General features: G+C 29.2%; 3 protein-coding genes and 1 long non-coding RNA gene across 5 annotated transcripts; 1 reads left to right on the plus strand and 3 right to left on the minus strand.

The window, feature by feature from the left end:
* Positions 1-1,686: 1,686 nt before the first annotated feature.
* On the plus strand, positions 1,687-2,410 carry LOC140919875 (uncharacterized). Its single transcript, XR_012162474.1, has 2 exons — positions 1,687-2,079; positions 2,163-2,410. It is a non-coding gene; the product is annotated as an uncharacterized lncRNA (long non-coding RNA).
* A 6,843-nt stretch (positions 2,411-9,253) lies between these two features.
* Positions 9,254-10,862, minus strand: LOC101494664 (large ribosomal subunit protein eL22z). Its single transcript, XM_004494527.4, has 3 exons — positions 10,669-10,862; positions 10,145-10,399; positions 9,254-9,575 (listed from the first exon to the last, which is right to left on the minus strand). Exons 1-3 carry the CDS (start codon positions 10,821-10,823, stop codon positions 9,431-9,433), a joined length of 555 nt encoding a protein of 184 aa, XP_004494584.2. The 5' UTR covers positions 10,824-10,862; the 3' UTR covers positions 9,254-9,430.
* A 2,239-nt stretch (positions 10,863-13,101) lies between these two features.
* On the minus strand, positions 13,102-18,212 carry LOC101494984 (E3 ubiquitin-protein ligase RFI2-like). Its single transcript, XM_004494528.4, has 6 exons — positions 17,859-18,212; positions 17,063-17,232; positions 16,243-16,301; positions 14,485-14,510; positions 14,011-14,395; positions 13,102-13,798 (listed from the first exon to the last, which is right to left on the minus strand). Exons 1-6 carry the CDS (start codon positions 17,998-18,000, stop codon positions 13,339-13,341), a joined length of 1,242 nt encoding a protein of 413 aa, XP_004494585.1. The 5' UTR covers positions 18,001-18,212; the 3' UTR covers positions 13,102-13,338.
* A 1,636-nt stretch (positions 18,213-19,848) lies between these two features.
* LOC101495310 (uncharacterized) lies at positions 19,849-25,254 on the minus strand. 2 transcript variants are annotated; one of them, XR_001143573.3, is made up of 13 exons: positions 24,992-25,254; positions 23,416-23,553; positions 23,245-23,326; positions 22,707-22,783; positions 22,497-22,612; positions 22,294-22,411; positions 21,978-22,094; positions 21,751-21,842; positions 21,101-21,167; positions 20,943-21,024; positions 20,733-20,845; positions 20,453-20,596; positions 19,849-20,203 (listed from the first exon to the last, which is right to left on the minus strand). XR_001143573.3 is itself a non-coding variant. In XM_004494529.4 (13 exons), the coding sequence occupies exons 1-13, from the start codon at positions 25,124-25,126 to the stop codon at positions 20,057-20,059; spliced, it is 1,407 nt and encodes a 468-aa protein (XP_004494586.1). In that variant the 5' UTR covers positions 25,127-25,253; the 3' UTR covers positions 19,849-20,056. The 2 variants fall into 2 exon arrangements, 1 of the variants encoding a protein (XP_004494586.1); XM_004494529.4 differs by having other exon boundaries at positions 20,754-20,845; positions 24,992-25,253.
* Between the last annotated feature and the right edge of the window lie 189 nt (positions 25,255-25,443).

Consider the following 25,443-nt stretch of genomic DNA (forward strand, 5'->3'; position numbering starts at 1 on the left):
AATCTAGCAAGCAATCTCAAACGCCAATTCGTCAGTGATTATGCAATCTATCAATTACTATTATTACTTCAACTTTTTACCACTACTTTAATCATCCACAGATGCTGCAAGCCACATTTTGCTTAACTATTGACATGCTACAATATGTAAAAGTGATTAATTGCATTAATAAGGGTGATATGTCTACGCAATAAATCGATAAATTTATGTCACCTTACCTTTAATATTTCCTCATGTAAGATTAAGATTCACCGGGTCTTGTCAAATTTATGGTCACACTACTACACTAGGGTAGAATACCATGGCTCCTATCACTTCAATTCTTCTCACAATCATGATGCAACACACACCGTGCATCACACAATGCAAAATATGGATATACTATTACTTTCTAAGATTAAATTTTCACCTCACCAAAGTCCATTTCTTAATGATAATGCCTCTATTTTGTATATTATTATTTTATACAAATTAAGGAAATTAATCATTTTTAATGATATTTTGATTGTGTATTATTTTGTTGTATAATTTTTTTATGCAATAAATAGTTAATAATATTATGATAAAATAAAAACTAATATTGTATTGACATTTGAAAACGATAAATACAGCATTATTTTTATAATATAAGTCATTTTAGTAAAGAAATATCATATTTTATATGTTATGAGTATTTTACAATATCAATAAAATGTTAATTTTTTTTTTAAATATCTATGATTATATATTTATTTCATTTTTTCAATTCATGAAATCTCTCTTGTCCACTGTTAATTATGGTACTTTTGTGAAGTAAGTTTAATTTTGATTTTTATATAACCAATAAAATTAATTATCTCGTAAGAATTTTTTCTATTTTTTTTAAAAGAAGATTTGATGAAACAATTAAGTTATTGGAGTTTGAAGAATATGGCAAAGAAGAAGATTAAGTTGTCAAGGAGGGATTGGAGTTTGACTAAGATGAAATTTCTTTGATTATTTTAGACTGTATTTATGAGTTGACGAAAAAATCGAAAGTTTTTTATTTTATTTAATTATTAAATGATAATTTGAATTTGTCATGTCATTGTAATCATATATCATCAACTTAATAGTAATCAGAATCTTTTTAAATAATTTGAAGGTCATATTTTAATCTTAAAATTGTGTGTGTGAAAATATCGCATTTTGTAATTAAACCATTAAAATGCATCTAATAATTTACAAACTTAATAACATATAATTATATAATTTTAGAGTTCTTTACCATGATCCAACTTGCAAACAATATTGATTAGCCCTAATAGTCACGAGACCTTTTTTTTTCTTTTTTTTTTAAAAAAAGACAACATATACATTTTAAGAATTAAAAGCAAACATCAAACAAAAATGTACCATAAAAAACCAAATTAAAAAATCTAAACAAGAACTAGGTTAAATTAAAAAAAAATCACATGTGTTTATATATATATATATATATATATATATATATGTATATTTTAACAAAAAAGTACAACTCAATAATGCATGTAATTTTAGTTTTAACCATATCTTAATTCACATATTTTCTGTAAAAAAACATGACATGATTTTTTATAGGTTGTGATTTATGTTAATTTTTTGTGATTTAGTTTCACATATTAGTGTTAGTGTGTTTTAGGGAGAATGAAAGCAATCAATTTTGAGAAACGAGAGGGTCCCCTGTTTTTACTCCAAACAATACGCAAACCGGAGGAGAGTGATTGTTCATAATCATCATTGCTTCTTTTTCTCAAACCACTCTTTAATGAATTCCCACTTCAAGACTCAATCTCTTTAATTCTCTCTCTCTCTCTCTCTCTCTCTTCTTCACTTTTCAACCGTTATATAAATCCATTACTTTCTTCTCTTTTCTCTCTCAACTCACTACTACTCCAACCTCTTCTCGTCCACATTGTTGGGTCGCTCTTGTTGGAGAAGCAGGGCACGTGCAAACATAACTTTCTATTAGTTTGTCTCTCATTTTGCACGTGCTCCACTTTTCCAACTTGATTTTCCCACCTTCTTCTTCTATCTCAATTTCAACCTCAACTGACTAAGTATCATCAATAACTAATTAAGGTAATGGTTAATTGCATTTCACTTCGTTTCTAATTTGATGAAAACAATGTTACTTTCACAAACAGAGGTTTTTCTTGTTACAGGGTCAATTGGACTTTATGCATTGCAAACTTCTTTGGATTACAAGGAAAGCTTTCAAGTACAAGCACTCCTCTTAGGAAGACACAAGCTCCTATGCTTAATGCATTCCAAAATGTTGTTACTATTATTTGACATATATGCATTATATAATAATATACTTCCTCCATTCTACAATAATTTGTAAAAATAAATAATTCTAAAATATTAATAATTTTTTCAATTTTTAATACACTTTAAGTGTATATTTTAATTAATATTATTTTCGTTATTTATAATGCAATATTTTCTACTGTATATTTATAATGTTGATTATACATTAATTAAGAGATAATAGTTTTTCTTTAATGTATAAAATAATTAAATTATCATAGAACGAAGGAGTATATAATGATAATAGCAGTAGCAGTATGTTTGTATTTGTAGAATTGTGTGCCCTTTACAATGTGGAAAAGGGTCATGATCTCGAGTTGTAAGTGTTAGTTTAATTAAAATAAGATAAGATGTAAGAGAAGATAAGGAGAGTGCGCCATGTGATAATATGCTCACAAGTTACAAGAAAAATGAGAAGATAAGATTACCTCGATCTTCTATACTTATTCTTAACTTATTTCGTTACAGCTATTTAGACTTTATTAGTGGTACTCTCTTTATATTATAATAATAAATGTTATTTAAAGTAATAATAATAAAGTTATTTTATTAAACTATTTATCTTTATTATTAGTAAATATTTTAATATTATCATATTAAAATATAATGTATTAGAAACTGTATATATAGTACTTATTAAAAAGTAGTATAAAAAAATTAATTAAAATATATTAAGTATTATAAATAACATTTATTTTAATTTCTTTTTAAAACGATAGTTATAGAAATAGTTGTTTATCATTGTACAATAATTTCTTTAAGAATAAATTATTAATGAAGTCCTTGAACTATTCTTTACTTAGCATATCTTTTGACAATCTTCTCATTCTAATGAAAAATTATTGGTATATATTTTGTTTAAACTTTGAAAGATATAAAAATAGAAAAAAATAATGTAATATATTATGATATGGTAGAAAATGAAAGATAAAAATAATATAAGCTGTTTAACGAATCTAAAAATTTTGTGAGTGTACAAATGTTATTGTTATATATTAATATATATAAACATATACATTGATTTCTTGACTTTTACAATCTTCTTAAACTTTTTATAAAAAATAAACACCATGAAGATAAATAGTTATTAAAAGATAAATATTTAATTGTAATTTTGATCATTTATTATTACTAATTTATTAAATTAGCTTGTATATTTTAAAAGTCGATAATTTTGATATTTTTTTAGATTTTTGAATTAAAAAAAATGATTTAATATATTTTAAAGGACATGAATACATTTCTATGATATAAAATCATTGACATATATTAATTATTCATATGTGATTAATTAAATAAAAAATATGAAGAAAAAATTATGAAGTTAGAAAATTAAATTTTTACGGTATTTTATTTTAATTTCTTAGATTTTAATTATTATATATTATTTTTTTTAGTTAAAAAATCATAGAGATGAATGATAAATTAAGAAAATTAATTTCATGGATCAATAAAATTAGATAGGCTAAAACTGTAATTAAATCAAAAATAAATTCTATATTAATTGAGAGATATTTTAAAAATGTTATCATTAAATAAAACAAAAAGATTTAATTTTGTTTATAGTTTAAACAATCAAATATGAGCATATTTTATTTAGGCAAAATACATGTTTTTTTTTTTACTATATTGACCATTATAAAGTCAAATATCCATTTCTATTTAATTTTTCTTCTAAGTCTGTTAAAATTGTTTGTGTCGTTACAAACAAAAAACCATGGTCAGAAACAAAAAACTCGTAGTCTAAACTTTAAACAATAGTTAACAGTTTTTATAAAACGTAGAATATGCAGTCTATTCTAATAGGGCAATTTTTTTAATTTTGTTATGAAAAGAAAAATAAAATTATTGTTGTTTATAACACGTGAATATGCCACATTTTTTTAGCTAGTTTTACACCTCGATTTTCTCATGAATCATTTTATATACGAAAATAGAAAAGTGGAGAATGTATAATCTTGACAACGTGTGAAAAACAATTGCCTAATTTCTTTTTCGACTTCCGATTTTCGGTTATTGACAATTTTCACATACTTAGGGTAAAAAATGTCATATGTATATATATAAAAAAATATTATACTGCGTTTTGATGCGAAAAAGGAAAATTCACAGAAAATTATGGTTAAAAATTATATTTTTGGATTTTAAACTCAGAACAAAAAGTATCAGGGTTGATCACCCTTAAACATAGAAAGGCCAACAATTAGTGAACTGATAATTTCCTTTTTCCTTTTTCTTTCATCTTCAAAAGAAAGGGTGCTTTACAATCTTTAATAAAATTAAGTTAAATTTCAAAATGTGGAGCATAGGGTTTAGGAATGTTTCAAAAATAAGTAGATAATAAAAATAATCACTATTATAAATAAAAATAATAACTTTTATATATATATTAAAATATATACTTAAATACAATTAATTTTATAAATTTTATGTAAAATATAAATTAAATTTATTAAATTGTATATTTTTAATGTTAAATATTTAACTATTCATATAAAATATTTTGAATTAAATAAATAGTGTATTGTAAATAATAGTATTAAATAATTAAAAAGTAGTTATTTTTTTCTTATGATAATGACATAAAATTAAAACCTCTTTTCTGAGATAGAAGTCATTTCTATGTTCTTCTGAGATTTAATTATCCTATAAACGTGTTACTAAAATAATAAATTATTTTACTTTTATCAAAATCACAAAAATATGTTAATGAATTCGAAGAGGTTTTATCATGAACCTCTAAGTAAATGGTCATGAATTTTAAAAATGTGATAATGGATAATTAATTGAATATATCATAATATAAATTGTTTTATATTTAATTAAAGATAATTTTACAAAACATAATTAAATTTCAATGTAAATGAGTCCAAACGTAAGTTTTATTTTAAAAATGATTACTCGACTCATTTTTATATGAATATAAATTTACATTCCAATAAATTTTAATGAAAAATAATTTTATAAATACAGTTAATAAATAATATTATTTGAGAAATTTCCATTGATTTGATGTTTGAGTCAGTGATTTGAAGTGGTTGAGCAATGAGAAGTTGTGACGTAAAAGATGATGTAATAAAGTGGTAGTTAATGTTTCCATATTTTCCTTGTGAAGGAACTAACAGAGTAAATTCTTAGGCAAAGAGACAGGGAGTGAAGTTGTGTAAAAATGTGAAAGTAAGAAAAGAGATAGCGTGAGGACAATAATATATATTAAATATATTAATATACCAATCCAATTCCAATGTATAAACAGCATGTAAGCAAACAGTGGAAGTAGTGTTCTGCTCTGCTCTGCTTTTTGCTGGTTCATTTTTGTTATGCATGTAAGTAACCTGTTTCATTTCCTATTTGTGTTGGAAATTGAACTCTAACAAGGCCACAATTATGGAATGTCGAACTACCTTCATATGCAAGCAATCACTCCTACCACTTTCCAACACGCAATGCATAAACTCATCAACATCTAACATAATTATGAGTTTAATTATATGCTATAATTCACTGAAATATTGGTTTATTGTGATTTTATTATTTTTATTTAAAAAATTAATAATATATCATGGTTGATTATCGAGTAAGATATCAAACCAAACTAATGTATGAGAATGTTGACCTAAAATTTTCACATTAACCATTATTTATTTAAACAACTTCATCCAACCAAAATAAAAAAAGTTAATTTACTTATAGAAAGTTGCAGCTTCATGAATGCACGGTAGTACGATTGGGTACTGGAGACATTGCTTGAGACAGTAGGAAAGGAAAAAGAAAAGAAAAACCCCCGAAAGACATGGAATCAGAGACTGTGGTCCTACACATCATCAAAACACTTGCTTTACGTAATCCTTTCACCTCACCTTTTAATACCCTTTTTGGTAAAATCCTTTTTTCTTTTTTTCATTATTAACTTCAGATAATTGGGATGAATTTTTCAAATCAAAAATATTTCAACCGTATTTTTGGGCGTTGAAAGGAAATAAATGTTATTTAGAAATTCTAGAAGGATATTTTCTATGCTTAATATATAATATTATATTTATTTTTTTCTTAAAAAATATAACAAATTTTATTATAATGAATCACACAATTGTGAAATTTAATGTTTGATTCTAAAAAACATAAGATATTTGTCAATTGACTTAAAAAGATATACTATAATTTACTTTAGATATACATTTTCATGTTTAGATGAGATAATAAAAAATTGGATTTAGGTAATGATTGAAACAATATAAATTTTGCATTAGAGAGAAAATATATCCCACTCCATAATCTTGTGATAGCTGGACTTAAAAGTGATCCTTTTATTTTGCTGAAAGTTACAACTGAAAGAGTCGTGGATATCAAAATTGGGATCGATAAATACACTAATTGATGTAAATTATTAGAAGTCTTCCAAAACTTATTTGAAGAGTGGATATCCACTGTTTGGTTGTTGTTCTAAATATGGATTTGTTAACCATTGCCAACGGTTCAAAAATCACCTATTTTAAAACCCCAAGCTGCTTTAAAACACACTCCTCCACACGTAGCTGGGCCTACACAAGGAAATGTGTCTCCAATCTCCATCACTGTTTTGCAAGTAGAAGTGTAGAAGTACTTCATCAGAGTCTCTTTAATTTCTGAAATGTTTTATGATAATTCTCTTGGTTAAAATATTGTTATTATTTTAGATAATTTTTTTTTTAAAAAAATTTACTTTGACGACAAATTTGCAAAGGGTTATAGCAGAATTTAGAGAAAAGTTGAGTCTGAACTGATTAAATTTGACATTGTTTCTGATTGATTTGAGTAATTGATTTTAGATATCTTGGCATCACACTTTTTATTATATTCAACCAGTCTTATTTTTTAACGTAGTATAGTATGTATGTAGTTCTATGTAATAAAAATTGATTTTGAATAAATTAAATTTTTTTATCAACCGTAAATTGAATATAAAGTAATTTATTTTTAAATACATTAATACAATAGAAATTCTTATAAATTCATGTTGTTAAGTTGTTTGATCAAAATTAATTGTAGATGTATAATTATCAAAATGGATTTTTAACGTACACTTAAAATTATTATGGGTTTTAATTATTTATAGAACACTAATTCCATTGAAAAAACAATGACCTTGTGTTTTATTTGTTATGCTATATCACCATTTATTTAATAGGTCTTTGTTTTTCTCTACGCAAAAAACAATGACCATTTAAATTTTGCGTAAAAATTAACTATCAAATTAAAATTAAAATTCAGTCAACAAAAAATGAATGGGATTACATACGAGACTTTTAAATTTGAGTCCAATCATTTTCCCTAACCTAAGAACATATGTGCAGCAAATTACAGGTAAAGAGGAAACCGTGGAAGCTAGAAAAAATGCTTCACCAATAATCGAACTTAAGTTAACTGAATCACGTTTTGAACAAAAACCCAAATATCCATCAAATTCATAAAATTGCGGTTGCTCAATATAGATGTGCGATCGAGAGAATTCAACGCAAAATCAAAGAAACGAGAAATTTCAATACATCAAACAAAAGCACCACATCCAACAAAAAGCTTCTACACGTTCCACCAACCATTATATTCAATTATAACTAAGGATCTTCACGAGAAATTTACGTCTATACGAGGACCATAGAAATTTGCTACTCCATCGGCCACATCTTTTCTAATTAGGAAGTACCAAAATACATACCAACTTAGATAATCTCCATTCGAGATAGTCAAACCCATTCTTTTGAGTACACCCTTTCAATAACTAAAATTCAAAAAATACCACATAAATTTATATTGGACTCAAATGATTTTAGATCCATTTTCAAAATAACGAGTATCGTTGAAAATTGTGTGAGAAAATATGTTTAAATTAAGACTAAAAATAAACTATATAATTATATATGAACACAAAATAACCTTCCTCATAACCTATTTGACTACTACACCAAAGTTTCACAACAATTAAATTATTACCGGGTTTCAGAAGAAGACAAGTTCACAGCAAAAAATTAGAATTATTGTCTCAATGTCTTTGGAAATTTTGTTCTTGCAATTCAATGAAATATCAATTTTGTTGACATAATTAAAAATTCAAATTGCTAACAATACTATGGCCAATTCAATTTCATCGAGTTACAGTTTTCCTATTGATGATATACAGAAATGAATGGTGTACAGTTGTCATCTACGATTGTGAGAAACATTAATTTCTTGCAATAACGCAAAATATTACACCACTTTGGAAAATATGCAAATAAGAATGGTAGTTTGTAAGGAGAAACAAAAGGCAAACATCGTTCGCAATGTTGAGATTAAAAACCAGAAAAAATAGAAAGGAATCTATAGCTTATAATTTTTTTAAAATTTTACCTACAATGCTGCAACTTAGCATCGCTGTTTATGGAAATACATTGGGAGCACAATATAAGTAGAAGTAGAGTTTATATTGAAAGGGGGTTTCATAGTTTGTTCAAAATAGCACTCTATTATGGTTTAAACATGTCTTTTTGTGGATAAAGACAGCAACTAACATAAATGAGTCTAATGCAAGCAGTATTTTAGAGTGGTTATAATAGTTCAGTTTATGAATAAAATATCTTGATGAAATAGGAGAAGTTGCCACTAAATAGATGATTCAGTGAAGTACATCATCAAATGTATGAATGAAAAAACTCATAGCAATGTTGGGTACCCATTTGACCAGATATAAGCTGAGTAATACAAACTGAGTTCATGGTTGGGGTTGCTGAAGTTTACACATGAAGTTTTTAAGTCATGCGATGCTATGTGCAGATGACATAATTGTCCTCTAATTAATGTGAATGAAAGGACGAGATATTGTTAAGAATTTGTAAAATGGAGCCAATAGAAAATAAAAATAGGTTATTAGGTGACCCATGAAAAAAATATAACCTACTGCAACTGTATAAAAGCAGGAAACACAGAATAAAATGCAAATAGTATTCCCAATTCATAAATGGCAACAAAGCTCGTAAATAATCAAAACTGTTAAATTGCAAAACAGTCAAAACAACACATCATATCTCAAGCAATACTTGCCAAAAGGAAAGCTAGCTCTAGGAAAAAGGCAAACTGTTTGAAAGTAAATAAGTAGATCATACAATTAATCTTCTTCCTCTCCTTCGTTCTCAGCAATGTTGAAGTACCTCAGCTCATAGATACTTCTATCTTTGTTTGAAGCAATCACTCTGAGCCAATCTCTAACATTGTGCTTCTTCAAGTATTTCTTTGTCAAATACTTCAAATATCTGCAACCAGGAAGGATGATGTTAAACTAGTATACCTTAGGCTAAAAATATCAAGACATTCAATTCCAAATAGCCGATATTTAGTTTTGCTAAATCACACTCAATGACTTAATTTTTCTGATACTCTCCATGTTTGTGTGTTTCATAATAAAATGGAACCAAGACAACAACAATGAACAATCAACCAAAGCAATTACAAGGAGGGAACGAAACATTGGAGAAAAGAGAAGGAATATTATAGCAAAGCACTGTTTCATTCATTCAGTCATTTAACAATCTTGAAAAAGGCCATTTATAAAAATCCTTGCATAGTAAGTAGCCAATAAACTAAACAATTTATGCCAATTAACTCTTAATTAACTAGACATAAACCAATATCTTATTAAATCAAAGCATCATATAGTTCTACAATTATTCAAACATAACATACATGTAAGAGCTTTAGTATATAAACACAGTATATATTAAGAAAAACTCTTGGTTGCAAAAAATGATTTTACACAACAAATAAATTCATGAACAAAGCGAAGTTAAAATCTACATAAATGAAATTAAAATAAAGCAATTACCGTTTGGAAAAGTTACTGTCAGAGGTAACAGTGATCTTGCTCTTCTCACGGGTAACAGTGACAGAATCACCAAGGGCACCAGCTTTGCCACCGACTTTGATCCTCTCTTGAAGAAACTTCTCAAGAGATGCAATGTCCATGATCTTGTCTTCCACTGGCTTAGAACAGTCAATGGTGAATGTTGCACCCTTCTTCTTTCCCTTGGCTCCAGCTGCACCACTTCGACTCATTTTCTCTTCTCTTTTTTGTAAACCTCTGCATCAACGCATCAACAAACGACAAATAAACACTCTTCTAATGCCATCAAAAGTCAAAATCAACATATAACTACAATTTAGGGTTCATGAAAATTTAATAAACTCGATTGAAATCCAATAGGAGCACCAGCTTTAGTAAATCTAATATATAATCATAAAAAACTGACAGATCCAAGTATAAAGTGTAATAAGAGATTGATAAATTAGTAGAATAAGTAAACAAATTTATTTGTCGTTGAGGAAATAGAAGGAGAGAAAGAGGGTTACCCTTCCGATTGAAGAGCAGCGGCGACAACTGCAGAGAGAGGTGAAACCAGTAATAGATAGGTTTTAGGGTTTGTGATTTTGGTTTTATATGGTCGCTCTTTTTGGGTCAAATATGGGTTTCGATATGTTTCAAATTGGGCTGACCCAGTAGACATTAGACAAACCTTGGTTGAGTTTGCTTTTTGTACACTGCATTTTTCTTTGACACCCTTTTGTAAAACATCACTTAATTGTACTTTTCACCGCAATATTTTATTTTATTCACGATATTAGTCTTAGATATTAATATCCTCTTTTTGAATTTGTAATATAATCTTCTAATTTTTTAGGATAATGATAAATACTTTTTGTCATGTGTTTGGTATATTGAGAACAAGTGAGAGTGAAATATATCGAGTATTTCCTCTTTTCAGTGGCGGGTCTACAAGTTATGAGACTTAAAGCGAAAAGAATATTTTAAAAAATTAATAAATAAATTATTAATATTTTATTTAATAATTATATAAAATAACGACAATTTTAAATCTTTTTTCTCTATATTTTTTTTAAATTAAATAAGATCTTTCAATGTGTATATACGTTGTAAAACTCATGTAGAATTTTTTATCTTTTAGTTAAAGAAGAAAATAACGTGTACTTACGTTGTGTACCACTTAAAGAACTCACGTTAATAGTGTGCACACTACTTGTTTCATAATTTTTTAATTTATAAATAATATTTCTAATGTGTCTTATAATTTCTCAATTTATAACTAATATTTATTTCATCCCTACTATCTTTAGCCAATTTATTTATACGATTGAATAGTCTGATTCATATTTTCAAGAATATTGTATAATATTCCTTTTATAAATAAACTTAACTGACGAATATTAGGATGTGAGACATTTTCGCGAAGTACAACAAAATTTCAAAAAGTAAAAATATTTGTTTTGTAGGGAAGGCGGTTGCTTTATAACCTTACCCTTGGTGCGGCTCTGCTTCTCCTCCCCATTAGAGCCCGATATATTTTGTTTGTTAAAATGTGTATCAATTTTCTTCTTGAAACAAATTCCCTCCTAATTTGGGAAATTGGAGAAGGATTTGAGAGGGTTTAAATAAATTCTTCCCATCATTGACATGTTGTTAGAATACTCTAAAAATTTAAAATACATCATTCATAAATATTTTCTTATCATTCTCTACAAAATCATTATCTCAAATAAGTCAAAAGTTTTTTGTTTATTTATCTATCTTTCCTTGTTTACAAAGTAATTTCCTTTCCTCTACACTCTAAAACAAACCTTTAGGGTCCATTTGATGAATAAGTTAGGGATATTACAAAAATAAGCTATCAGATCATGTCTGATAAGTTAATCCGATAAAACAACATGATAAGTTAATGCGATCTCTATCCAATCTTGGCTATCTAGTCAAATTTTCTATCATGAATATGAATTGGGTTAAAAACCAACAACATAAGATAAGAACACTAATTTACTCATTAATCCTTATAAAATATACAATTGAAGTATAATCAAATATAATGATAAAAATAATTAATAGAATTTGATATTAAACTCAAAAATGAAATATGATTAATTAATTTAAAAAATATTAATGATTTTATCACAAAGATAATTTTTCTTTTTATATAATTTAATAAATTAACATCCAAAATAAGAAAAACAATATGAAAAAATATTGAAATTTTAAAATATTTAATATCAAACTTTTTGCTAATTTATAATATTTAAATACAATAATTTAATTTAAAAAACTAATATATAATAATAATGATGCTAATTTTATTATTTAAATATAATATATATTATATCATGCCATGATTAAATATTTATCAAATACATTACAAAATAAAATATTATTTTATTAATTATTATATATGTATCAAACACATTATACGATAATATTTATCTTATTATTATCCAATCTTTATCTAACTTTATATATATTTAACAAACGACCGTCGCTTATGAACTTTGAAGAGTTTTAGAGGTGAGGGTTTTAAATAACTAAATCTATATTTTAAAATGTTTTTAATTTTCTTATAAAAAAATAAAAAATAATATAATAGTTCAATTACACTTAATTTATTTTAAGATACATATACCCTTTTAGACCCGGAACGGAAGGATATTATCATTCAATTTTTTTTTTTTTTTGAAAAAAAATGTGTTAATCAATCCTTCTTTTGGTAAACGTTAAACCCATCTTTGAAATTAACAGTCCACGTCATGACTAGTTCAAAAGCGAATTTCAGAACCTCGGGCGGTTCATGCACAGCAACCTAATGTGGTGAGTTTAATTGTATCCTCAGTCTTACAATGCATTTGTATAAGCTTCCGTAAGTAAATCATTTAACGGCACTACAACAAATCCAATCACCGCTATCATTCACTCGATTTATCATTTGAGATGGTAACGCCTCAAAATTACTTTACAAAACCTGATATCTTATTTTATGCCTTCCAAAGCAACGAAACCAGAGGAAGCCAATGTCCATTCACAATGCCTCATGGCTGCCAGAAAGATTAATTCCAAGGCTAGCCAGAGTATATAGAGTTTAAGATAACATGCCAACCCGGCCAACGCATTATGTAACATTTTACAATCATACACAAATTTTGATTTTCCATAATAATGGTAGTTTTTGACAGAAATTATGTGTATCATCGATTTTGTGAAGACGTTCTCTCCGAATCACTTCTTACTCGAAAGTTGGTAGATCTGAAACCTGGGTCTGATCCGCTGGCAGTCTGGTGGTACGTTCTCCAACTTGATTCTCTACCAACTTGGTTTATTGAGGACGAAGGCAAGTGATCTCTATCCCAAGCATGGAAGTGACTTGGAAGACGTGTTTCTTCTTGAAAATTGCGTCCTGGGACATAAACGTAGCTACCACTTTGGTCTGGTGTAGAGGTCATCAATGCCAATGAAGTTGATCCACTGTGACTGCTGGATCTTCGAGTGCTGGTAGCAACAGGTGTCCGTATTGTGGTAGAATTTGGAGGTTGCTGTGGTTGATAGTATGCTTGAAGCGCTTGGACTCTATCACGAGCACGAGCATTGCTGCCAGGATAAGGAGGAATCATTGAAGATGCAGCAGAGTTCCCGGGTCTAGCAGTAGAACTGCAAAATTACACACATTAATCATCAACCTCATGGCCTTAGCAAATTTCCACCAGCCAGCAAAGTTGCTCAGTTCCATTGTTTATTAATTTATTAGTTGGATTTAACCGAGTTTCATTAGACAATAAGACTATAGGCGTCTTATATTATTAGTCTCATATGAAGTCTCATTTGAGGCTCAAGTAATATATAACTGAAAACTCAAAAGGTACCTGTGACCAACAGGGAACGGATGCATATAAGATCCAGATCTAGGAACCTCTGAACCACCCCTGGCCGGCCTTTGATTACTTTGTGGCAAGGAGGGCTGATCAGCAGCACCGAGGCGGCTGCTGCCAGAGGAGAAATGCGAGGAATGGTGATCCCAACTGTGATAATGAAAAACCACTGCAGGAATTGTGTAGGAGGTTGACATGTCACCATGTATAGGCGGACCATTCCAGTGATTGAAATTCGAAACTTCTGACACAGTTCCACCAGAGTTGGAGGTGGAGGGATGCACCGGTCCAACGTAAGCAACATATGGACAAGGATGACTACTCGAAGACACAGCCGAAGGCTCGGTATACATGGCATGTTGTCCCAGTGCATCATGATCTGCATCTCAAAATTTCGGTCAAGATTGCATAATCATTCAAATGCAAGTTGACGAAAAGTAGGATGATATACAGGTAAAAGAGTCTTACATGCAGTTGGTGAAAATTCACGTTCTCTGTATAAAACAATAAAAGAATAACATGAATAACCATTTCAACAAAAAGTATTTTTTAGTAAGAATGGAGAGGGGGTTTACAAGGATTACCAAAGTCATATTAGAACAACACCAAACACCATTATTACAAAAAAAAAAGTTTTTTTCCCGATTCTCCCTATCATTAACATACTAATAAAAATGATCAGTCAACATGATTTTGCTCCCACATAATGATAGTTATATAACAGCTTCGAAATCTCACATAACATTCTAAACAAATCATATTCAGGAAATGACTAACAATGACATTTTATAATAGTCATAGAACTGGAAAGTTTTGAAACCCAACATAACATTCTAATGTCTAAACTAATCAAATTTGGAAATTACTAGCAATGACTAAAATGCAAGGGATATATAATAAAACCAGTATCATTTGAACACAGCACTAAGACTCATTTGTTGTTTACTAAATAGAATGAGATATTTCATTACAAGAAAGAAGGGAAGCCTCAACACAATAATTGGATTTAGTGCAGTGTGAGCGGGAGGTAACGAGTTCTTCTTGCAAATATGCAAAGGTAAGGTTGCCTAAAATAGATTCAAAATGGGTCTGTCTTTTCCTTGGCCCTTGCAATGGCAGGGCCTTAATAACACCAAGTCGTCCTTTTTCAGTTTTATGTGCTAATAGATTTTCAAATTGCAAAACCCTGACCAAACCTTGAAAGTCTAGTGATTATCTTCCTGATACACTAAATAAAAAAAATTGCTAGGTTGAGCACTTATACTAGGCCTAAAGCCATAGTTTTTATTTGAGGCGAAACTTGTTCTACTTAAGTACATCATCAAGAGCCACAGTTCAATCTAACTTCGGCATTATCCATGCCTTGCCATGGCAAATGCTGACCCACAACCAACCATATTCCTTTCAGCACCTGCCTTGAGAGTTTGTGCCAACTGCCAATGCAGAATGTTGGCCTAAAACCAATGACTCCCTTTCTAGCTCGTGTTTATGCCTTTACAGGTATTGAACTCAAATCACGACCTTAGCTCTAATACCACTTATTAGATCAAGCGGTTACTACTAAACCAACATAACCCTTCATACAGACATCCTGGGAAATTTTGTCGGTTCCTAACAAAACTAGACTGATCTATCACGTAGATAATTCTGAAGTGTTATACAGCAGAAGAAGAGAAACTCTGTTGAATCAATTGGAAATAAAGTATTATAATAAAAAAAAAAAAGAGACAGAGCAATATAGAAAATAACTTATCCAGTTCTACTGATGTTGCTGTCTTCAAATTCTTGATATTTTTCTCAAGGTATTCTTAGGTGTTCCTGCATTTTCCTCTAACTTTCCAATTTTTATCTTGTTCTAAAATATAGTCTGAAGTCTAATTTTATATGGTATTAATATCACCTATAGCTTTAACCACGCTGGCTTTCATTGACCTAATCCAGTTCCATGTTTAGCACACAAACATTAACCTTTTATAATAACTTGTTGTTTACCTAAAACTTAATTTGGTTAATGAATTTGAAGCTTGATTAAGTCACAAGTGGTATCCGTAACACTGAAAGTACCAGTTGTAACTTAGAACTGGCCTTCACAAAAATACCTATGCATGTTAATGTTTTCTCATGCGCCACACACTTCAAAGAAAAAAAGATTATCACCAATAGGAATTTGGACAGAGATTATTCTGCGTGCATTTAAGTATGTTAACTATAAGTTATATAACTTACTCGAATGAAGAAGGAAGTTGGGCAAAGTTACCAAAGGGGCACCAGTGAACTCCCAGGGACTGCAGAAATAATTTGGAAATCAAAGTTTAGTCAAAATGGTAAACAGAACATATTTACCCTTACATAAATGAAAAAAAAACAAGAACAAGATGATTCCATTTAAAGCAGGTAATGCCATCCTTGAAATTCCAAGTTCCAACCATCATAGATTACAAAAAAAAAAAAAAAAAAGACTTTGGAAAAATTTAAGAGCTAAATGGTACTAACTCCATTCCATTTTAAGTGTTGTTTTAGGTTATTTTACACAAACTAAGGAAATTAATAAATTAGTTGTCAAGTTAAAGTTACTCATCAAAAACCCAAATGTAGTCATTACTTGGTAGAGGTTAGGATGATATGAGATTAATCTCTAGGACATGTTTTAATTTATACAACAATTCTAAATAGCACTGATGACTAATGCAAGTATCATGTTGCCAATTCTTAGATGATAGATCACACAGTGACACATTTTTACATATTATGTGCAGGCCAAGTTTAGAAACAGTAGCTCACTTATGTTGCATATAAGAAAATGCAAAAACATGCTTAATTACTTATGATGTAATGTAGTAATAAATAAAGGATTATGCTAACAAATGCCATTAGGGAATAAAAAATTAGTTGTCTTGAGAGTAGAAAAATTTGAACACTTCAAAATTTGAATACACAATTTCCAATACACTTTTAATGAAAAATTTCTATATTTAGATCATAAGGGCACTTGTTAGCATTTCCCATAAATAAAATGGCAGGACCAATTGCATACAGTTTCTATTACCATTTCAGAATAGCTGAGATCATATTGATCCTCATCACGTGTCCAATCATCCACATTGACTTCTGGATATGATCGACTGCCATTAGCATAAAGCCACTGACCTTTCTCAGTCTTCCGACAATTAGGACATTGCATTGCCCCTTTCATATTGAAGGCCGAGCCAATGCAATCTAAAACGATATAAAGAAGGAAATTAGAAGCATAACAACATGAAGCGGTGACATGCCAATAACAGCTATGAGCTTGTAAAAATTTCTAGTAAAGCATTAAACTTAGCAATTTATCCTGAAAATCACGTATACAATTTTATAACATAAAGTATGGTAATTTAAAGTACTGGTATAAGCCAGCAATTGTTTATTTTTCCTTTTGGATTTTGGTCTTCTATGATCGTTGAGAAAAGACCTTGTTGGACCTCGAAAAATTGCCCAGCTCATTAAAATCAATCTTTGATTTTTGTTAATGGCTGATAACTAGCAATGTTTTTTTTACAAGCAAACTCCAACCAGCACCATAAATTCATTCTGAAAAAGCTAATAAAAATAGAATTCCAACAAAAATTACAATATTATTTTATAAAAAATAAAATATAAGAGGGAATTCATTGAATCCATTAACATAGTCAACACAATTGACATAAAAAAAGCATTCACCAATCATCTGGTTCATTCATCAGAGGTGAAAATTAAAATTCAGATCTAAAACGTTGGAAATCAAAATTAATTATGATAATCAACAGTTAAAATGCACGGCATAGAATTGAAACGTAGCAATAGAGGAAGAATCTAATAGTTACCAAGATGAAATTCATGACCGCATTGAAGATTAGCAAAGGATCTAGCACCGTTATGAAAAACAAAGTCGAGGCAAATTGAACAACGAACGGAATCGAAGGACTTATGTGAGTCTCCGTCGTCGTCATCATTTGTAAGATCCATTGAAATTGAAAACCCTAGAATGTGGAAGACATGAATATGATGAGGATTTTTGAAATTAGTTGGAATTAGGACACAGAAACACACGGAAGATATTGCTGGGGAGAAGGAAAAGTTGAAAGTGTGTGTACGTAAGAAAGAGAGAGATCTAAACAGTTTCTTTCTCTTTCTTTTTATCTTCAAACAAAGTAGATAAGAGAGAGAAAAAGATGGACGAAAAAATAGTTTAGGAATTTTTAACTATGTCTAAGAAAAATGGATTTTTCAACTCCTAGTAGTTGAATATTCAACTAATTTTCCTAATTAAACCTATATCCACGGTCCATATTAAATTTTAGCGCTAGATATTAATATTAATTTCAGTTAAATCCATAGTTGAGTAACTAAATTTCAGCAAAAAATAAAGAAATTATCGAATAACTAAAAGTTTCAAAAAAAAGTTAAGTAAATTTGTTTTTACCAACCAATTTAATTTAACATTAAATCTAACGTGGAAAACCTAATAATTTTATATAATTTTTCAGTCAAAAAGATTATATAACTTTTTATATATAATACGATCTATGCAATCTTTATCAATCTGTAAATAATTTTTTGTTAAAGTGGATAAGGAAATGAATCATAGTAATATATTTATAGAAATGTAAAAAATAATTAAACACAATAAAATATATGAAGAAAAAAATGTTAAAAGAATATAATACCAATTTTAATTTAAGCTTTGATTTTTTTTGACACCATTTAAGTGTTGAAGTTAATTACAATTGCCATAGAATTTTTATAACATATTCACTACAAATTGATTAGAGTTATGCTATTTATTACAAAGTTTTTTTCCATACAATTAGATACAAACTCTCTTTTGAATTAAAAAAATAAACTGTTTAAATTAAAAATAGTTTTGAATAACTTTTTATGAAAAAATGAAAATGGAAAGTACAAACTCTCTTTTCTTATTTTATAAACAATGAACCACATTGTTTCATGTATATCATTGCAATTCGTGTTTAAATATTAAACATTTTTTAGTTAAATAATTAAATAATTTTATATTTAAAATTATTTATTGATTTTACAAAAAAAAAATCATTTAATTTTATTTAGAAAGTTATGAGTAATCAAATAATTTTATTTTATTTGTTAAAATATAAATAAAGATATGATAACTATTATATGTGACTGAAAAAAATATATTTATAAATGAATTATATTTATTTTAAAATTTCAATTAATTTTTATATTTTTATAATTTTGAATACTATTAAATTATATAAAAGACAAACTACCCTCTTAATAAAATCACAAATATTTTTTAAATTAATCACTAATATTCTATATTTAAGTAATATCAAATTTTAGTAATTATTTTTATATTTATATTTGATTAGATTTACATTTTATATTTATATTTTATTATATTTATATTTTAAATTATATTTTATAAGAATAATTAAACAAATTACAGTTCTTGTCATATCCTACTAATTTCTATCCAAATTCATATTAATGATATAAATTTCAACTAGAGAGACACATGATATAATTTTAAATTAACTTATCATATGATTTGAGTTTATCAAACACTCGAATCTTATATAATATAATAATTTATTTATATCATATATAATCTCCTATATTGTCCAATGATGTACCTTAATTATTAGATTATGAGACGAGTTTGTGATCCCTAACGGTATAAACCAAGGGCACCTTTAATACTGCAGCAGCATCAGCATGGCCTGAGGAGAGTTCTCACAAAGTCCTGCTTTCAAAATCTAGTTCTAAGAATTAGTAGATCCTGAACTATATCACGCTCTGAGTATTAAAGTCAAGTGATTTGTTTATGCATCCTGAGATTAAAATACGTTCAAATTGGATTGCTGGAATTGGATGATTAGGTTTTAACCAACACATGATTACATTTTTTATACATCAAATAACATATCTAACAAGTATCAATTATGTTTGGTAAGCTGTCTCCGGTTATTAATCAAATTGAACATTCAGCAAAAACACGGAAATAAATTAAAAAGACCATGCAAGTTCTTATTTATATAATTCAAAGCTTCCAATATATGCCCAATTGGTGCAAAATGCCTGCTATGACAGCCCAGAATAGGATCTCGGCGAATATCACATACAGTAGGATGCCTACTCTCGTTGAATGCCAAACTCTAATGAAGACATGCTCTTGGATCCAATACGTCTGTTGACAAAGAAAATTAAACGTGTAATGATAATTATGTTAGTAGTAGATTCAAATAACAATTATTATTATTATATGTCAGTATCCAGATAGTTGCGTCCATTTTGATCACGGAAAAATATTTAAGGATTTTATTTAAATTTTAAGATTACATGGAACAGAATAAGATAAGATATAAATGTCAAATTACTTTATGGAGCTAAATTACAAGGATACTGAGCAAGAGTTCAGGAACTAAGATGAACGTACCAGTGTATTATGAGGGTCACCATAATACCACCCATTAATGAATCCAGCAAAGATTCCCTCAGCTGCCATGACATAGACAAGCATAGCATTCATGCCAATCCATTTTAAAGGTATGAACAATAATTTTAATCCCCAAATATCAACCTGCAATCACAGAGTACCCAAAATTCTAAATCAACCTAAATGAGAAATGTGAAAAATAACCACAAGGGTAAAATATTATCCAGAAGATAAATCTATAATAATAAAAAGAAAGGTCAGTATTATTTAGAGTATTCACCTTAGAGATTCAGAAATATACCATTATATAGAAGGCTGAAAAAACTAACGCTGCAGCACCAGACGTTACGCAAATATAGCTAAGTGTGTACAACTGTTTATTCAAAGGAATGGCTGCAGTAAATGGAAGAGAGAGCAGCATCAGAATAAGCGAGGACGGATGTTTGATTACATAGTAAGTTCCATCCAACACTGAGGTAAGATTTCATACCATGTGTGAAATGAAGAACAAATCCTGAAGTAAGGAGAGCTACGCCTAGGAGAAGCCATTGCTTTAATCTAGAAGGATGATTCTAAAATCACAAAAGTGAAGAGGTGAGCAGAAGTTAAAGATATTTCAAGCACAGATTACTGAGTCACATGTTTTACCTGCAAGTGTACAAGTACATGTCCATAATGCAATCCGATGATCGTGGATAGAATAGCAGATATTGAGCTGCAGTTGCATATGTTATCACTCTAAGGATCAGCGGAACAAGTTATACACCGGCGTGCCCAACAACAAGGGAGTATTCATAATTCAATCATATTACAGTCTTCAAAAGAGCCTGAGATTTTCAAATTTGTTGCAAAAATTTTTATGGTATGCTCTAACCAAGCTTTCAAAACAGCGAAGAATGAATATGGGATGGGAGTCCTGAACTCTTTTTTCTTGGTAACAATGTGAAAAAAAAATTCAACTTTCAATGTGGGATTTGGATTTTTCTCAATACAACTGCTCATGCCCAACACTATTGCATTTGATGCGTGAATAATTTGGTTGGTGAACCGAATCAATAGTATCTAATACTATGTTATATTTTTTATATTTGACTTAACACATTCTTACAAAATTGACTTGTAAGATGAGGGACTACTTCTCTTTATAAACTCTTTCCAGACTTTATCTATTTTCAATATGGGACTAGGGTCTTTCCTAATACAATAAAATCTAGAATATGGAGTCTATAATAGCATGTTTGGGATCTCTTCTGACCAAAAAAAAAACTACTAACAAGATTTGGAGACCATATACAGACCTTAAAATTCCTTCTGGTTCAAAAGGAGCATAACACCATGCAGGAGCAGTTTTTTTAAAATGCCCTTCATATGGGGGTTTCACAGTGCAAGCCTGCAAGACTTACATAAAAGGCAATAAGTGTTTGAAATTGCCACAAGCCATGAAAACGCGATTCAAGTTTTTATAGTGAGAATATATATATATATATATATATATATATATATATAGGAGAAAATAGCAACACACTTCAGATCTTCTCCAAGCTGGTTTCTTATACACATGATTAATTCCAAGCACCTCTCTGTCAATATATCCCACAGCATTACATGGAGGGTCAAGTTTCCCTCTGACACCACATGTCACCTAAAATTGACTGAGCAAACAAATTAGAAAGAGTTGGAAAAAAGGGGAAAAGTCATAATATTTTAGACCAGTTGTCACCACTAGGGCTCTTTTTGCCCCGGGGACTAAGGGTTAAGAAAAAAAAACTAAGCACTATCAATATTCTTATTTCATGTTTGTGTAGAGAGAACAAATAAGAGGCGGGAAGGCAAAAGCTTACGGTGAAAGTTGTGCCATTGTATATGCTGTCTGGATTATGGACAGTGAATTGCCAATCTGGAACATGTATCCCATAAAGTAAAGCCATGTAAACAGTAAGTATACACGCCCCTACCAGCCTGAAATTTTAATAGACAAAATGCTCAAAAAAAGCAGATAATATATTATTGGCTATCAACCAAAAACATGTCATTATAGACTAACCAATGCCAATAGTACAACTTAAATATTGAGAGGTTAGTGTGTTCCTGATCTCTATCTTGTCTACTTCTCGAAAATATCTCCACCAGTGCCACAACCAAATATGCCAGAGCAATTCTCTAAGAGTACAAACACAAGGTTTCTCTTTTTAAACGTTATTATATCAAAACCTCGCCTACCAAAATTATCACGAAAAAAGGGATAAAAAATCACCTGAAGAATGCCACACCACCTTATGTGTTTCATGTCAACTCCGTATGATAGATCGTCAGGTGCATGTGAGAAACCACCTTCATCATTTAGGTCATCCATCACAACAAAATAAAGCAGGTTTTATCTTTCACCCCAACACAGGTGTCTTATTAGAATATTTCTTAATATGAAATTCAGATCCAATTATTTTAGCACATTTCAACAGAATAACTTTCACAAGACCAATATTAATGATTTAAAGAATATCAAATAATATATCATAACATCTTGATGTTATGTTACAACATTTTTTTATCAATACATATGATCAAGAGGGAGTAACAAATAAGAAAGCTTATATCCAATATTGAATTAAAAGCTCATGTTTTTCCTCTTAAACAGGGGCACTGTTGGGAACTGTGAATTTTCCTCTTCCAATAGAAAACTAACACTCATGTATGACATGTTAGAAAATAGAGTGGCACACTGTAGAGAAATGCATAGAGAAAATACTTGTATTTATTATATTAGTACTTCACTTTTTGTGAGTAAAACTAACCTTGTAAGAGCAGACCCCAGAAGAGGAGTTTGAGTGTTCTAACTATCACCCTTTTAACAGCTACAAGTTTATTTGGTATTTTCTGAACACCAAAGTAGAAGAAATAAATGACCAGAGAATCTAAGTACTTAAAAGCACTCTTAGCCACCATATTTTTCATTCACAACTAACCTTGAGAGAGAGTGGAATGGCCATCCCAACAATGAACAAAAAGAAAGGCATGACAAAATCAGCAAGATTGCAGCCATTCCATGGCGCATGAGCAATCACTGGCCATTGTCCTCCAGCATCATCAACCAAGATCATAAGCTGCAATGAATAATATCAAAACATGCTAAAGCAAAATCAAAAGAATGTTTACAAGTCCTAAATAAATCAAGTGATGTTTTTGTAGGTGAATTAAAAATGACATTTTCTAATTATCAAAGAAGAAATCTACAATTTTGAAAATTCTGCCAGTGTTCAGTATGAATTCTATAGGCATTAAAAGTTCAAATTATAATTGCTACATGATATTGTTTCTTGAATAAACATACATGATAGTACACACCACAATTGTCAAAGAAAATAGCGGCATGCACTATCATTGATATCCTCAATTAACCTTTAGAGTTACTTGTCATTGCTCTTTTTGGATTTTAGACTCTAAATACTTTCCCCTTAAATATACAGTAAGTAGTATGCACCAGTAGTCATTGTTTGAATGATGTACTGATTGATCACAACGCCAGGAAATGGGCTACAAAATGAGAGATGTAAATTTCTATAAGGAATAAAATTTTAAATTTGTTATGTAATTTTAAAGAAGAGGGGATATTTTAATAATCATGCTTAATTAGCTTCGGTTAGTAAGGGTGTTCACGGGTTTCGGGAAACCCGGGAGTCCGTTACTCAAATCAATCCAATCCGTTTAACTTTGGGTCTAATCCGAACCAACCCATTTAAATCCAATAGTGTTCGGTTCAAATAACGAATTTGACATTTTGAACTATCAAATCCAATTCATTGACATATCATAGGCATTTTTATTTATTTTTTCTATTATTGATGTATATTAATTATTTAGTTATTGAATTTTATTTGAGAATTTGTTGTTAATTTAATTAGTTTTATGTGTTTGTGAATTTATTTTAAAAATTGAATGATATGTTAGAGATAAAATTTCATGATTATTTATATGTTCAACTATTTAAATTTAATTAATTTTTTTTAAATAAAAAATATTATTTATTTATTACCTACAAATCCCAACCAAATCCAACCCACTCTTAATCAGGTTTGTTGGATTTTGATATTAAAATTATGAGTTGAGTTGAGATCTCAACTCAAATAAAATAAAATTGAGATAAATCTATCACCCACCCCTCACCCTTACCTCCAATCCCTAAATTACATAGAAAAAAAACATTATAGTTTTTTTTATCACCTGGTACTTAGATTGTCAAAACTTTCAAAAAGTTAATTTTTTTTTTAAAATTCTAGATAAAAGTGAAATTTTTGAAATGCAATTTTTCGAAACTGGATGAACGAAAAAAGAGATATGAAAATTTTGAAAGGCAATTTTTTTAAAATTAAAAAAAAAATATAAAAAAGGTAAAATGGTCTTGCTTTGAGTGTGTGAGGTAGACGCGAGAGAATAAAGAGTAGAAAATTGAAAAGTGAGAAGTGATTCCAGGTATTGAGCTCATTCGTAGTTATATGCACTAAAGAAGCAAGTTAGTGAAATTTGAAGAGAGAATACAAGTACCGCAACAGTGAGACCTCGGAAGATGTCAAGCGACGCAACGCGCTTTGGGTTGTTAGGCACTACTTTCTCTTTGGCGGGAACCATAACTACCGCTTCCGCAACATCCACTCTCTGCTCGCCTTTCATTTCTGCCATACTCTTTTTATTTATTTATTTATTATTTACACCCCCAACCTCAACTGAACACAGTGTGACTTCAACCGAGTTATTTATTATACACACGACTCTATCATGTTCTTTTGCCACCCCAAAATATCATTAGACAACAATGGTTATTCTTTTTTATTTATAAAACAAACAATGGGTATGTTGATAATATACTATATCCCCAAAATATATATCCATTTTATTTTACTCGCTAATTTTTTTCCATAAATAATAACAAAAAGCAGCTTTCATAAAAAAATGACATCTATACATCTATCTTGCACAATAATCTTTTCCACGTGATT

The sequence above is a fragment of the Cicer arietinum genome, chromosome 3 (genome assembly GCF_000331145.2).
Source record: "Cicer arietinum cultivar CDC Frontier isolate Library 1 chromosome 3, Cicar.CDCFrontier_v2.0, whole genome shotgun sequence".
Taxonomy (NCBI): domain Eukaryota; kingdom Viridiplantae; phylum Streptophyta; class Magnoliopsida; order Fabales; family Fabaceae; genus Cicer; species Cicer arietinum.